Genomic DNA, 15,666 nt, shown 5'->3' with positions numbered 1-15,666 from the left:
AAACCAATATGGCAGGCATTATTTTAAAAAGTCAACCAAAGGGTATTAATACTTTGGGAAATGCAAAAACAAATCTATCCTCAAAACAAACCACAGGTTAACAACATGGTAGACATTGTAAAAAACCAACCAGACATTATTAATACTTTGGGAATTACAAAAATAAACCAAACTAAAGGGTGACAGCATGGCAGGCATTGAAAAAAAGGTGTTTAATACTTTGGGAATTGTAAAAACAAACCTATCCTCAAAACAAACCTCAGGGTGACAACATGGTGGACTTTATAAAAAACCAGCCAAACAGTATTAATACTTTGGGAATTACCAAAAAACAAACAAACCAACCGAGGTACGACCACATAGCAGGCATTGTAAAAACAAAAACTACCAAAGGGTATTAATACCTTGGGTATTGCAAAAAAAAAAAAAGTGAACAAACAAACCAGTTCTCAAAACAAACCAAAGGATGACAACACAGTGAATATTGTCATAAAACTCACCAGGGTGTGTGTGAGCCGGATAGTGATCAGAGGTGATCCTGACAAGTTCTGGGACAGCACTGGTGGTGGTTCCACCTTCAGAGAAATAAGGTAACTGGTAGCTAGTATCAAGTGCTTTTTGTAGTTGGCTGCCTCAGTAATCCTTGGAAGTAAATGAAAACAAATGGAAAAATTATTACAAATTAGACAAAGGGAAGAAGTGGAAGAAGAAGCAGGTAGCTGAAAGTCACTTTGAATATTCACGTTAGATTTCAACTGCATCTAGGGAGCATCAGCTAAGCTTATGCAAACTCCTTCCTCTCTGTGAACTTCAGTGTTCTCAATTATATAATAAAAAGGTTAAACTAAATGGTCCCTTTAGTCTCTTGCAGCTTTAGATCTAAGATCATAGGAATGACTTTATGTTTTTTACACTGACTTTGCAATTTTCAAACAGAATGCATCTCCACCAAAGACTTAAATTCCTAAATGAATATGGAATGAAAGAAGGAAGGAATTTTTCTGTATTCTTAGTACCTCTCTAGTATAGTAGCTGAAACTAATAGGTTCCTGATAATCAATCTGATAGAATGCAAACTTACTGAGATCAGAAACTCTTTCTTTCTCTCTCTTTCCTTCTTTTTGTCTTTGTAACTCCAGGGTCTCTCATAAATGATAGGTACTTAATAAATGGGCAGCTAGGTAGTGCTATAATGCACAGAGCACTGGGCCAAGAGTCAGGAAGACTCTTCTTTCTGAGTTCAAATCTGGCTGCATGACTGTGGACAAGTCACTTAACTCTGCTTCCATTTCCTCATCTGTGAAATGAGCTCAAGAAGAAAATGGCAAGCTATCTGTGCCAAGAAAACCCCAAACGGGGTCATGAAAAGTCAGACACAACTGGAAAATGACTAAACAACAACAAAAACAAACTTAATTAATACCTGTCAATTGATTGAATCAATCAATCCAGTGCTTATCAAATATCTACTATGTGCTGGATTGGGCATTGGGAATATGAAAGTGAAAAAGCCCCTACCCTCAATAACCTTACATTCTATAGGGGTTGTATTTTATCTTTCTTATAGAACAAATGTTTATTTAGTTGAATTAATTTGAATGAAGCCACTAACCTAATAGAAACTAAGTTTGTTCAACATTAATCCCGACTCTACTGAGGAGAGGAGAAATTGTATTGATGGATTAACTCCATTAACTCCCTGTACCTGAACATAGTCAAGTACCCATGCCCTCAACTGAATAACATAGATGGTTCAGTGGATAGAATCCTGAACCTGGAGACAGGAAGACCTGAATTCAATCAAACCTACTTCTCGGGCGCTTAGCACCCTCCTCCCCTGGGTTGTGTAAAGATCAAATGAGATCATACAGTGCCTAGGACATAGTAGGTGTTTTTTGTTTATTGGTTCAGTCATTTCAGTAGGGTACAACTCTTGTTGACCCCATTTGGGGGTTTTTTGGCAAAGATAGTGGAGTAGCTTGTCATTTCCTTCTCCAGCTCATTTTACAGATGAGGAAACTGAGGCAAGCAGGGTGAAGTGATTTCCCCAGGGTCACACACCTAATAAGTGTCTGAGGCCAGATTTGAACTCATGAAGATGAGTCTACCTGACTCTAAGCCTAGCACTCTATCCACTACACCACCATACTAGGAGCTTAATAAATGCTTATCTCTACTTCAATTTAACATTTGTGAAGCACTTATTATAATAATAAGTGCTTTATATAATATATAAATATATATAATATTATTATAATAATAGCTAGCATTTATATAGCACTTGCCATATGCCAAATGTTGTGCTAAGCACTTTCCAATTACTATCTCATTTGATCCCCACAACAGCCCTGGAAGGTCGTTTCTATCATTATCTCCACTTTACAGTTGAGAAAATTGAGACACAGAGAGATGAGATGATTTGCCCAGGATTACCCAGTAGCATTTGAACTCAGGTGTTCCTCATCCCAAGTCCCATGTTCTATCCACTGTACCTGCCACCTGGCTGCCTTTGTTGCTACCTGTGGTTCCTCCAGCTTCCTTCCAGACTCCAGCTGTATCATCGCCCTACGTACAGCTTCAAATTCTCCCTAGCTTGAGGAGTCTTGGGTAAGTATATCGCAGCAGGTGTTAGTAAATCATTACCAGGATTTTCCCATGTCCTCTGCTTCACAGGTATTCAATCCCTGCTGACCCAAGGAGTATTGAATCACTCATCCTGTGGGGTATCAGCTTCCATTTTCCCATTTCCCCCTTGTTTAATTAACATGGTGTTCTGTGTTTCCAGGCAGCATTGAACCATAGGAAGCATACTAGATTTAGACCAAGATCAAATCTCATCTCTTCCATTTCTATCCGTGTGACTTTGAGTAGACTGCTTATAACCCCTCTGGGCACTCAGTTTTCTCATTAATAAATTGATAATGTAGGACCAAGATTATGACTCCTTCCTCCTCATTGGCAATCTGAGGTCCTGAGTGAAAGAGTCCACTCAGTGACCCTTGTTCCTGTATCTCCTTCCTAGAAAATGCTATAACTCTATCTCCCTCATCTAGGCATTGCCTGCATTTCATCATTCAGACCTTTATTGACCAGGTTCAATGTATTTTTTCTGGGTTGATTGCACACTGTGAAGTGCTTAGCACAGTAGCCGGCAAATAGGACATATTTTATCAGTGTTTGTTCCCTTTCATTCCCTTCTCCTCCTCCCATTCACACCCTCTTTTGTTCAGCCATTTTTTCAGCCATGTTCAACTCTTCATGACCCTATTTAGGGTTTTCTTGGCAAAGATCCTGGAATGGTTTGCCATTTCCTTCTCCAGCTCATTTTACATAAGAGGAAACTGAGGCAAACAGGGTGAAGTGACTTGCCGTCACACAGCTGGGGCCACATTTGAATTCATGTCTTCCTGACTCCAAACCTGGCACTTTATCCACTGCCACCTCTAACTGCTTATGCTGCTCCTACTAGTATTGCGATGTTTCTAGCCCCTAGGGACTGTGAGTATCCTATTTTATTCCCCAAATGGGCTTGCCCAACATATGGATACATGCACACATTTCACTTAATATAGTCCTGGAACCCAGCCCATGACATATGTGTGTCCTACACTCGTCCTCCCCATCCTTCATATAAAACAGTCACTTCTGTTTCTTTTCTTAAGAAGGAACAGGTTTGAGAAGTATGCCAGTTACCCCAGAGTTGTAAATATGAAATATTCTCAATAAAAAACTCCATAAAGGAAAAACACCTTCTCATCATTTATTGTGCTGGGAAGACGCCTTTGATGAAACATCGCCAAGTGCACAGGGCTTCGAGGGGAGTGCTGCGGGTCTTTAGACAACCATTATGTGGAACAGTGTTAGAGCCCCACAGGACTGAAGGACAATTGAGGGCCGCTTCGTCCCAGATGAGCCACACTCTAGTGCAGGACTACTAAGGCCTTTCTGAAGGCTAAGATTTTTTAGAGGAATGAATAAAACAATAAGAATCTATAAAAACAATGAGCAGAAGAGGGTGAAGATAGGGAATGGGCTGGTGATTTCATTGGTATAGGGAACTCCCAGGGGAGGAAATGCTCTCTACTAATGCAGGTTGGCCCTTTCTCTAAAATGTATAGTCTTAAAACCTACCTGGGCACTGAGATGTTTAAGTGACATGGTCAGCATGTATCAGAGGTAGTTCTTGAATTTTAAAGCCAGCTCTCTAGCCACTGAGAAAGAAAACCTATCTTAGTCTTTGACTAATGCCATGAGAAACTAACTTTGGACCTCTGATCTCTGGACAAAAATATCAGCTTCCAACATCATCCAAGGAATTCTCAGTTAAGTGTGTATTGGACCAGAGGACCTCAGAATTCCTTCTCACTGTGATGTTCTGTCATTTTTATAATTAGTATTGAAAAAAATGGTGGGGGTTTAGCCTGGAAAAGAGGAATTGTAGCCACCCATGTAAGCTTAGGCAAGTGCCTTTGGTATAGCTGAGCCTCAGTTTCCTTGATTTCAAAATGAAGGCAGTTAGACAAGGTGGCTTCTAAACTCCCTTCAGCTCTAAATCTACAAACTTAAGAGTTGGGATGAACAGACCAATCTTTAACCATTCACACCTGAGGAAATCAGGACTCAAAAATGCCAAATAGTTTGTATAAGCTCACACAAGAAGCAGATAGCAGAGGTAGAATTTCTCTTCTCTAAGGTCAAATACCCTCAAGTGGGAGGGTATTTGAGAGTATTCAAATACTCTCTCAGTGGGAGTATTCAAGCAAGGCTGTATGATCACTTGTCAGAGGATGTCATAGAAACAGGATTTGTCCAAGCCTCAGTAGGACTTGGAGGCCTCTGGAGTCTCCTGCAATTCTAAGGTTCTATGATTCAGTCTTCAGTTCCTTGGGGCCACTGGAGTTATTAAAGGGAATGACACAGAAATCAGCTTACTGACTGTTTTATGGGCCCAGAGCTCTAAAACATGTTTTTACAGCTCAGTGAAATTAGAATTAGATGACATATGACATGAAATAGACCTGTTTTCTCAAACCAGGTGAATTGCATTTTTTAATAGACAAGCCATTTTCAAATTACTCCTTTGGAGTCTTTTTATTTTGAGGACAAACTGAGTCTTCAGAACAAACTTTGCTGGCCATACCTTCCCTATTATAAATCTCTCCTCTCCTGGCATAGTGCCTGTCACAGAGCAGGCAGTTAATAAATGCCTGTTTATTGATTGATTCCCACAAGAGCTAGGGACCACCTACCAAAGTGTTCTGGGAAAGCTTTTTCTGCTTCCCACCCCAAATGCCTTTTCTTCAACCTCTCTCTGCTGCCTGAAATCCCACAGTTGAGATTTCATTTCTTTGGCATAGGGTTGTTCAAAGAAGTTTTCAGAATATAGTGCTGAGTAAGGGATTAGTAAGGCATGGGTTTGAATTCTACTCCTGAAGTTCACTTGGTTCTCTTTGAGAATGAAGGATCAACAGCAATACATGAGGTTCACTAGTGATGTGATCCTGAGTAAATAACAACCTCTCAGCATTTATTAAGCACCTACTAGAAATCCTGAGGATCTTCCCCTCCCAGTTTAATTTCTTTTCTGGACTAGATTAAAGATTTTCTGGTCCTGATTTTCTGGACTAGATTTTTCTGGACTAGGTCATTCTTTGACTCATTTTTTTACCTAGCCTTAATCATTGAATGGGTGCTGCCTCAGTCAAACTGAAACCTGCTAAAGACCTTAACTTTAAAAGACCAAGGTCTCCCATTACATCCTAGGTCATCTCTAGTTGTCCTGATATGTATCTGGTCACTGGACCCAGATGACTCTGGAGGAGAAAGTGAGGCTGATGATTTGGCACAGCCCTGCCTCACTTAAATCCAAGTCACTGGTATGTCATGGCATCACCTCCCTGATGTCATGGTCCTCTTTGAGAACCAAGGACAAACAGCAACAACTACATGCCAGGCATTGTGCTGATAACACGAAGAAATAAAGGGAGATGAAGAGAAGGGGGAGTGCCTGTTCTCAAGGAATTCACAGTGTAATGCAAACAGCCATGAGCAAGGTCCATACAAGATAAAATTGGGTTCATCTCAGAAAGAAGGCACAAAGAGTAAGGAGGACTGAGAAAGACTCCTTGCCAATGGTAGGGCTTCAGCTGAGACTCGGAGGAAGTCAGGGAAGCCATGATGCCTCTTCATCCTGGAGACAGCCAATGACAAAAACTTATAGCCAAGAGATGGATGGTCATATTCCAAGAATGGCAAGGTCACCGGATAGCAAAGTACATGGAGGAGAATAAGGTATGAGAAGCCTGGAAAGGTGGGGACATGTCACAAAGAACTTTGAAAGCCAGATGAATTTCTATTTGATCTTGGAGGCAACAGAATTTATTGAATGGGGAGTTGACACGGTCAGATCTGAAATTAAGGAAGATCAACTTGACGACTGAATGTTGGATGGATTGGAGTGAGGAGAGGCAAAGTCTTCAGGTAAAGAGACTATCCAATAGCCTCCTGCAATAGTTCAAGAGGGAGGGGATGAGGATCTCCACCAGGTTAGTGTAGTCTGTCCCAACCTTGTTTTCTCATCTGTAAAATGAGGATAATAATAGCACCTACTTCATAGGGTTGTCATAAGGATCTAATGAGATAACTTACATAAAGCACTTTGTAAACCTGAAAGTATAAGTTGTCGTTATTGTTGTTATCTGTAAAAGGTGGACAATCATACCTCTTGCTCCTATCTCAAGGACTGTTGTAAAGATCAAATAATAATGATTATTATAGCTAGCACACATAGGTAGCAATAATTATCATATGGTACCATAGCGGATAGAGCACCAGACCTGGACTCAGGAAGACTCATCATCATGAGTTCAAATCTGGCCTCAGACACTTATTAGCTATGTGACTCTGGGCAAGTCTTTTGACCCTGTTTACCTCAGTTTCCTCATCTGTAGAATGAGCTGGAGAAGGAAATGGCAAACCACTCCAGTTTCTTTGCCAAGAAAACCCCAGAAGGGGTCACAAAGAGTCAGACACAACTGAAATGACTAAACAACAACCTGGGAGGAACCTACTAGAGCTTGGTAACCTAAGGTTACCTCCACATCACAACAAGATCACAAAGAATACAATGGAAACAACTAAACAACAACAATGTATAGTCCCTATGTTTGCCAGGCACTGTACTAAGCACTTTACAAATGCTATATTGCAACTACATGAGACGTGGGTACTATTACTATGCCCATTTTACAGATGAGGAAACTGAGGTGAATAGAAGTTAAGTGACTTGCCCAGGGTCACACTGCTAGTAAGTGTCTGAGGTCAGATTTGAACTCAGATCTTCCTCATTCCAGGTACTCTTGTGCTTGAGGCCACCTTCCAAACAAGTTCGCCTATCTGAATTTTAGTACAAACATATGTATATGCAAGCCTGCATATATATACATATACATGGAGGAAGAAGACGTTAGTCTTCCACATACTTTCAAGAGAATATGAAGAGTAGTTGTTATTATTCAGTTTTCCCTAAGAGAACTGATACTCTGATACTTTCAGTCATGTCTAAGATAGTGAGAATGAATCAGACACATCCTTTGGTGAGAATGATTTTGATCTGATCTGACAATGATTTTGATCTGACAAGTGAGTACTGAGCACCTTGGAAGGGCCTAGAAGTCTGGAGAAGGGATAACAATTGGGGTTTGGGGGAAGAGGGATAAAGGAAGCATAAGGGAGGCTGGGGACCCTGAGGACCCTACCATCACCACTGTGATCCAAGCTGGCTTGGCTAATTATCTTCTAAAGTGCAAGAAGTCCCAGAGAGAAGAGATAACTACTCCCTCCCCAGCAGAGGTGGAGGATTTTGGGTGTACGGTCACTGCCTGTACTTTCAGATTTAGCTGATGCACTGATTAGTTTTGTGGAATTGCCTTTTTTTCCTCTTTCATTTCTTGAATGAAATTCAGGTCATACTTTGTATGACTCTCTGGGTAGGGGGAGGAGAACACATATAATCAGAAGTGAAGGTGATGTAAAAATAAAAGATAGCAACTTTTTAAAAATGAAGTGCAATGAGGAATTTCCAGATCATAAGATTACAGTCATTCAATTAGCATTTGTTGTTGATGCAGTTCAATTGTCAGTCACATCTGACTCTCGGTGACCCCATTTAGGGCTTTCTTGGCAGAGATAACAGATGAGGAAACTGAGGCAAACAGGGTTAAGTGACTTACCTGGGGTCGCACAACTAGCAAATGTCTGAGGCTGGATTTGAACTCATGAGAAAGAGCCTTCCTGACTCCAGGTTCAGCACTCTATCCAATGCACCACCTGACTGCCCTAGCATTTATTAAGCACCTATTTTGTGCCACTTTGTGACAGGCTCTGAGATACAGAGAGGTACCAGCTTCTGACCAATCAACTGGAAAAAATAACCAGTCTCAGGCACATCATTGGTCGTTTTTGTATTCAGTCAGTAAATCAAGCATCTAATAAAAGATTTCTATGTCAAGTAGTCAACTAGTATTTATTAAGTACCTTCTATATACCAGATAATGGGATAAGTACTGAGGATCCAAAGACAAAAGCCAGCCCCTTCCCACCAGACTTACATGCTAGAGCATGGTAAGACAGAGAGGCTGGGGAGTGGAGGAGCTCACCTGGGAGAAGGACTGGCAAAGTCACCCCACCCTAGTTATGACTGCCCAAAGAGACCTTAGCCCAAGAAGGGGATAACATCAGAAAGAATCTCCTCAAAGAGCTTCCAAAAATCTAACGCAACAATTAAAATGTGCACGCAGGTAAGGAAGCTGAAGGGAAGCCAAATGTGATAGAATTCTACCCTTCCCATTGCATAGAAGAGCAGTCATCTCAGTGACCCACCTGGCAAACTGGGATTATTCTATAACAGGTGAATAATTAGAATAAGAATGCCAGGAGAGGAGGGGCTGACCATAGAGTCAACTATGGGAACACTGAGATTCTGAGTTAAAAATTCATGTTAAAGAATCCTTCTGCAAAGACCCTTCTACAAAGGGGAGATAATGTGGGATAGTAGAAATCATCATGGCTGTGGACTCAAAGACCTTGGTTCATATCCTTCCTCTGATGCTTACTGCCTGTGTGACCTAGGGCAAGTCACCTAACATCTCCCTGGCCTCAGTTTCCTTATCTATAAAATGAAAGAATTGGGCTGAGATGGCCTTTGAGGACCCCCTCAGAAGCTTAATATCTGTAATGCTAGGAACCAACTATACCACTAGGACCCCAGAAAGTGTGTTCAGGAATAAAAGATACTAAAATATTGCCCCTTTGTGATTACAGTTGGCAGTGACCATAGAGGCCATTAATTCTAAGCCTACTTTAGCATAGAATCCCCTTACCTCATTCCCAACTCAAAGGCAATCTCCTCCATGAAGCCTTCTGTGATTTCCCCCAGATGTGCAGTGCCCTTTCCTCAGACCTCCCACAGCACTTTAATTGGCAGTTTCCAAATGTAATTACTATGCAGTTTCATTCAATTCAATTCAACGGACATTTATGAAGTGTTTGCTTTACGCAAGGCTCTGTACTAGGCACTAGGACAAAAATGTCCTCAAGAAACTTATATACTTACTGAAAGAATTCGGCAGGTACTCAGATAAACAAATCCTGTATATTCAGAGTAAGACAAAATTATTCCAAGAAGGAGACAGTATTAACAATGAGGAAATTAAGGAAGGCCTGGGGAGGAGGGGCCACCTGTTCATTACAGGGACCTGTTTATGTTTCTTATCACCTTTCCCCTACACACACACACACACACACACACACACACACACACACACACACACACACACACACACACACACACACACACACACCCGGAAGGTCCCTGAAAGGAGACACTATATCTTATCTACACTCTGTATCTCCCCCAAGTCTAGTACAGGACTCTTAACAAAGTTGAGACTTGTTAAATGTCTGATAGATGGGTCCCTCTGAAGATCCATAGTGAGAATGAGCCCAGTATACCTCCTGAAAGGGACAGCAGTCCTCTTTGGGACAGCTCTAATTGGTGAGAAGTTTTCTGGGGCATTTTTTGTGTTTGCTTTATTTTTTCCCATATGATAAGCTGAAATTCTCCTCTTTGCAAAATGACTGGTTCCCATGGCAGAGCACCCACAGGAAATACAGAATAGAATGCTTCCCTTCTGCCACCAATTACCCAGGTTCAAAGTCATCCTGGCATACCCATTCACACTCCATATACCCAATCAGTTGCCAGATCTTGCCATTTCTGTCTTCACAACACCTTTCCATATGTCCCCTTCTCTCCACTCACACAGCCACCACCTTCATCAGACACTCATCCATCCCTTCTTGCCTGGATTACTGTAATAGCCTCCTAACTAGTCTCCCTGACTCATATCTCCCCCCTCCAATCTATCCTGCACACAGTCACCAAAGAGATTTTCCTAAAACATGTCAAACTCCTCACCCCTTTTAATAAACTCCACTAATCTCTGACTACCTCCAGGATCAAATATATTATAAACTCCTCCATTTGCCACTTTTAAGCCTCTTCCCAATCTGGCCCTATTCTAATTTTCCAACCTTATTACAGATAGCTTTCCTCTGGACATTCCTCAGCCAGTTTATCCAAGTGAGCTTTTTGACACTCATCATGCACAACACTTCATCTCCCATCTCCATGTATTTGCACTGGCAGCCCCATGCTGAGAATGCCCTCCCTCCTCACCTCTACCTCTGTCTCTGTTTGAGTGTCAGCTTATGCATGGAGACTTTTCTGGTTTCCCCTTCTTGCTAGTGCCTTCCCCCGACAAAGTTACATTCTGTTTTGGACATAGCCATTCAAGTTCATGTTACTGCCTCCATTTTCTAAAGAATAAGCTCTTGGAAGGCAGGGACAATGTCATATCTGTATTTACATCCCAGCACAGGGCTGGCACATGATGTGTGCCTAACAAATATTCAGTGGTGGTATTTTTGATGGTTCTGGCTCTAGCTTCCAAAACAGCTGATTGGTATATGTTTGGGGAATGTGAAATAATATTAGCTTAATCAAAACTTAATTTTCAATTTGCTGTAGAAAAGGTCATCTTGCTTTCTTAAAGTCAAGTAGTTGGTAAATGTCCTTTACATTAGCCATTGTTTGGTTTCTTTTGATTCTATTTTCCATTATTTGCAAAGATGGCTAAGAACTCATTGCAAATACAGTCCTCAGAGGTCATCATCCCAGAATCATGGGATCTCAGAGCTGAAAGGCACCCCTGAGATTATCCAGCCTCACCTCAGTATTAATCCCAACTGCCACGTCCACTTAATCTTTGTTTGAAGACCTCTAGTGAAGGAGAACCATCTCTTGCCATATTTTCTTGATTATTCAGTAGTATTTACTTTGGGTATTGTGTTTATAAAAAAAATTTTTTAGAGGTCATCCATCATGTGTTAGAATTCATAATGTGGTTTGATGAAAAGAGTAACGGCCAAGAATTCAGGGCATTTTGGTCCTAGTTCTGCCTTTCATGTTGAATCACTATGCAATGTTGGGCAAATTACCTAAGTTCCCATGGACTCTGGTTTCTCAGCTATATGATGATAGACCTTGGACTACATGCTTTCTCAAAGTCTTTTCAGCTCTGTGACACTAGGAATGAGGAAAAAATGAGGAGGCATCATTTTTTTAATGTGGTTGCACAAAGAACTCTCTGATGGTCTCAAATATAAAACAGGCATGTCAAAAAGTTGGAAAGAGAGACACAGAAAAAAGGCCTAGAAGGTTCTGAATATTCCTGCACTCTTCTAAGTGTTTGTAACTATAAGGTGCAAGGACATTTTAAAGATAAAACTCACAAAATGGAAGGAAAAGGGGAATAGTTTTTGAATATTTCCCAGCTATGCTTCAAATAGTTGGTCCTGAATTTTGCAATGAACAGAGGCAATCCAGAGTTTAATGATATTCTCTTTTGATATACTGGTCTATGTTCTATGTATCTCTAGATCTATCATTCCATAAGGTACAGAGGAAAAAAGACATCGAGAAATCCCTTCCTTTCTCCAGGGTCAGATTGGGTCAGGGATGGGACAGGATTTGATGGTCCTTTCCATCTTTGATGTTCTCAGAGCCCATGAATGTTTCAGATGACTTAAGCCACTTGGACTCTTCCTTGCTCTGATGAAGGAAAACATCTGACAACACTTAAAAAAGACTCAAACAAGAATTACACTTTTCTATGAGCATAGTGAATTATTTGTTTAAACCCAGGTGTGGTCTCCGGAGTCAAAACAGATAATCTGGCCTATAATCTTTCACATTTCCTGCAAAGAATACATTTGGGGTTTTATTGCCAGACTAGAAATAGCATCAGTTCTGACTATTCTACCCCATAGAAGTTAGTTTCTCATAAATTCTTGCACACTGTGGTGTCATGTATGACTATATTGTCCTAGTGATCTTAATATATGATAATAATATAATAGCAACTGACATATCTATCATACTTTACATACGTTATCTCATTTAAGCCTCACAATACCCTTAGGAGGTAGATGCTCCTAGAATTCCCATTTTACAGAGAAGAAACTGAGTCTTGGAGTGGCTAAGTGACTGAGAAGAATTCAAACCTAGATTTTCCTAACTCCCAGCTTTGCCCCACTCTATGCTGTCTCATATGACTCACAACTAGAGGGGCAGTGTTATACAGTGGCTAGAGTTCTGAACTGGGAGTCAGGAGACCTAAATTTGAACTCTGATTCAGGTGCTTTGTATCTCGTTTTGTACAGTTGTTTACATGTTGTCTCCCTATTCAATTATGAGTTCCTTGAGAGCATGGACTATTTTTTTACTTTTCTTTGTATCCCCAGGACTTAGCACAGTGCCTGGCACATAGTAGGTACTCAGTGAATGTTTACTGACTGACTAGTAGGCAAGTCACTCCAGTTCTCATAGCCTCATTTCCTTCCTCTGTAACATGAAGAGAATTGCATTTATCTTACATTCCTTATGGGGTTATTATATAGAAAGAACTTTGCAAATCTTAAAACACTCTGGAAATGGAACTTATTAATTTTTAGTATTAATATTGTTAACAATATTAGCAGTAATATTAATATGACTAATAAGAAATGTAGTCTATGAGTTCTTCTAAGACAAAATCAGAGCTGAATGCAATTTTTACATTTTGTTTTTGTTCAGAGAAGCTTTTCTCAGACCTTTGGGCAGTCATCTGTTTGGACAAGTCATCTATCTTGATTCCTGAACTCTCCCTCTTATGCCCTTGAAGAACGAGCTAAGTAGGTATTCAAATGTTCCTCGTCCTTCTCCCTCTCCCAGATGCTAAAATGGAACATGTATGCCTTAGTATTGAGCCAGGCTTGGCTTGAGGGAAAAATAAGATCAATTAAGCTGCTGTCCAAAAAGGCTACTTCCAGATTTACAGTCATATTTGTGTCTTATTGTTGCCAAGAGATAGCATAGTGTAGTGGATAAAGCCCTGAGCTTGGAACCAAGAGGAACTGGATTCAAATCCTGCCTCTGGCTAATTCTATGTCCTTGGACAAGCTCATGACCTCTAAATGCCTCAGAACACTCCCTAGGACTTACCTAAGGTCCTGTACAGCTCTAGATTAACTTCTACCTACCAAGTGATAGATGAGCAGTGGTATGAAGTAGTGGAAAGAGTTTCTGACAACAAGAGATCTTCACACTTGAGAAATAACATGTTTGGACTCCCCCCACAAAAATATCAGCATGATGTACTGGTCAAATAGAGATAGCAAAGACAACCCATATGTTCTCCTAATATTAAGGAGATTCCAGAGTCATTTCTAACCAGTTAGTTAGAACTGATGTTTCAATTTTTAGTGTGAGCATTTGCACCTTAGAAACTGGCAAATATCTCAAATCGGAGCACGATTTACTGTTTTCTAATTATCTAAATGTAAGAAAGTGATGGAGAAAACATTAATAATGTAGGTTAAATTAAAAGCATATCTAGTGTACTTTTTTTCGGAGTTAATTGTTAAACATTTAACAGCACATTGTTGATATCCTCACAATGACCAGAGAAAGCAAAGAAGCCATAGTATATTGATTGGAGAATTTATAGGTGGACATAGACAAGAGCTGTCCAAGATGGGGAGGCAATGGATAAATTCTGTAAGACAAGTAATTCAAGGGAATGTCCCCAATGATATGGTCACACTGCCGTATACTTTGAATGGAGCATCCTCCACTTAACCAGTGAGCAAACATTTATTGATCACCTACTATGTACCAGACACTATGCTAGGCAGTGGGTATCCAATGACAAAAAAGAAACAACATTTTTCATCAAGGAAGCCTCATTGTTGCTGGTGTCCACTGGCGATTAAATCAAGGCCACTCAAAATCATGGATGCCTTAAGACCAGTATCACCTGAGAAAGTGATGACTCTGGGCTTCCAGTAGTGAAATCAACAGTTGCTAAAAATTAGTCCCTGATAGGGTGGCATCTAGATCTCAAGGTAGCATGTATCCTTCTTCTTCAGGTGTTTTAAAGCTTGTGCACAAATAGTTCTAGATAGCCAGCTTGCAAAGCCAGGAGACCTAAATCAGTGTCTTGGTGCCTTTAAATCAGCAGGCAAGCCTTCCCCTGCCCTGGATCTCCCCACTCACACCAGGAAATTCTCACAGCAGTTCTTGCTGGAGAGGCTGAAGACAAGGATACTTTCATAAAGAACAAGATGACGGATTAGAGGCTTGTGGTTATCCTATTATTACTTTATGGCTGTCAGAAAGGGTCCTAATTCCATTGCCTCCGACAGACAATAATAAATTATTCAGTCTGGCTCAAAGGCAAAATGTAATGATTTACACATAAGGCCTTGCGCAATCCTCAGAGAACTACAGTTTGTCTCTTTTCTTTTCTTTTTAAAGCACTAAGATACTTACCTGCTCCTTTTAATCATCTCCCTGTCACTAACAGTGAGGAACAGTAAAGACTTTGGGAGCCCAAATTATCCACAAGAAGTATGTACATGCTGCCTGTACCCTGATCACCCTTCCCCCTCAGGCCACAGAAATACATTCCTGGAAGACTTACTTTGTGTCAGCAGGCTGGATGTTGTTGAAACAACGGTGCATTGTGTGGTAGAGGAGGCCAACGATGGTGGTCCAAGCTGAGAAAGAACAAAATGACCCAGAGTTAACCTTTAAGGGAACAAATGGGCAGACAGCATGTCATGTACTGAAGTGGTCCCAGAATCGCTAATTAAGTATCAGGGCCCTTTGTACATCATCCTTGTGAAGGCTGAGTTCATGTGAAGATGCATGAAGGAAGAGCAGAGACCCTAGGAAAGCCTGAGATGGGCAGTGAATTAAGGCTGCCATCGATGGAGGACTCAGAACTTGCTTAGAACTCAGTGATGGAATTAGTCATGGCCCTGTTACACTGGCGTGCCCAGGAGAGTGTGTTGGCTATGGGATCAAGCAGGACACACCAGAAGATTGATTCTGACTTGCCCAGGGACCCACAGCTAGTAAGGATCTGAGGTTAGTTGCCCTTGCAATCTTTAGCTGACTTTTAAAAGCTCCCCCCTCTACAAAGAGTACGTGTGCGTGTGCGTGAGAGAATGTACGCACCTACATTTCTGTCTGTGTGAGTTTTAATTTGTTGTTTACTTGTT

At 40.9% G+C, this 15,666-nt stretch overlaps 1 protein-coding gene across 4 annotated transcripts in view; it reads right to left on the bottom strand.

Moving 5' to 3' along the window:
* ADGRD1 (adhesion G protein-coupled receptor D1) overlaps positions 1–15,666 on the bottom strand; it is a 470,522-nt gene that overhangs the window by 394,282 nt on the left and 60,574 nt on the right. For all 4 annotated transcript variants that reach the window (XM_072600751.1, XM_072600753.1, XM_072600750.1 and 1 more), the window contains 2 exons: positions 15,084–15,159; positions 501–642 (listed from right to left, as the gene is read on the bottom strand). In XM_072600751.1, the coding sequence (XP_072456852.1) occupies positions 501–642; positions 15,084–15,159 (218 nt within the window). The remainder of the gene's footprint in view (positions 1–500; positions 643–15,083; positions 15,160–15,666) is intronic.

Source organism: Notamacropus eugenii, chromosome 4 (assembly GCF_028372415.1).
Source record: "Notamacropus eugenii isolate mMacEug1 chromosome 4, mMacEug1.pri_v2, whole genome shotgun sequence".
In the NCBI taxonomy this organism is placed as follows: Eukaryota; Metazoa; Chordata; class Mammalia; order Diprotodontia; family Macropodidae; genus Notamacropus; species Notamacropus eugenii.
Note: the sequence above shows the minus strand (reverse complement) of the source record. Positions and strands in the feature narration are given on the sequence as shown.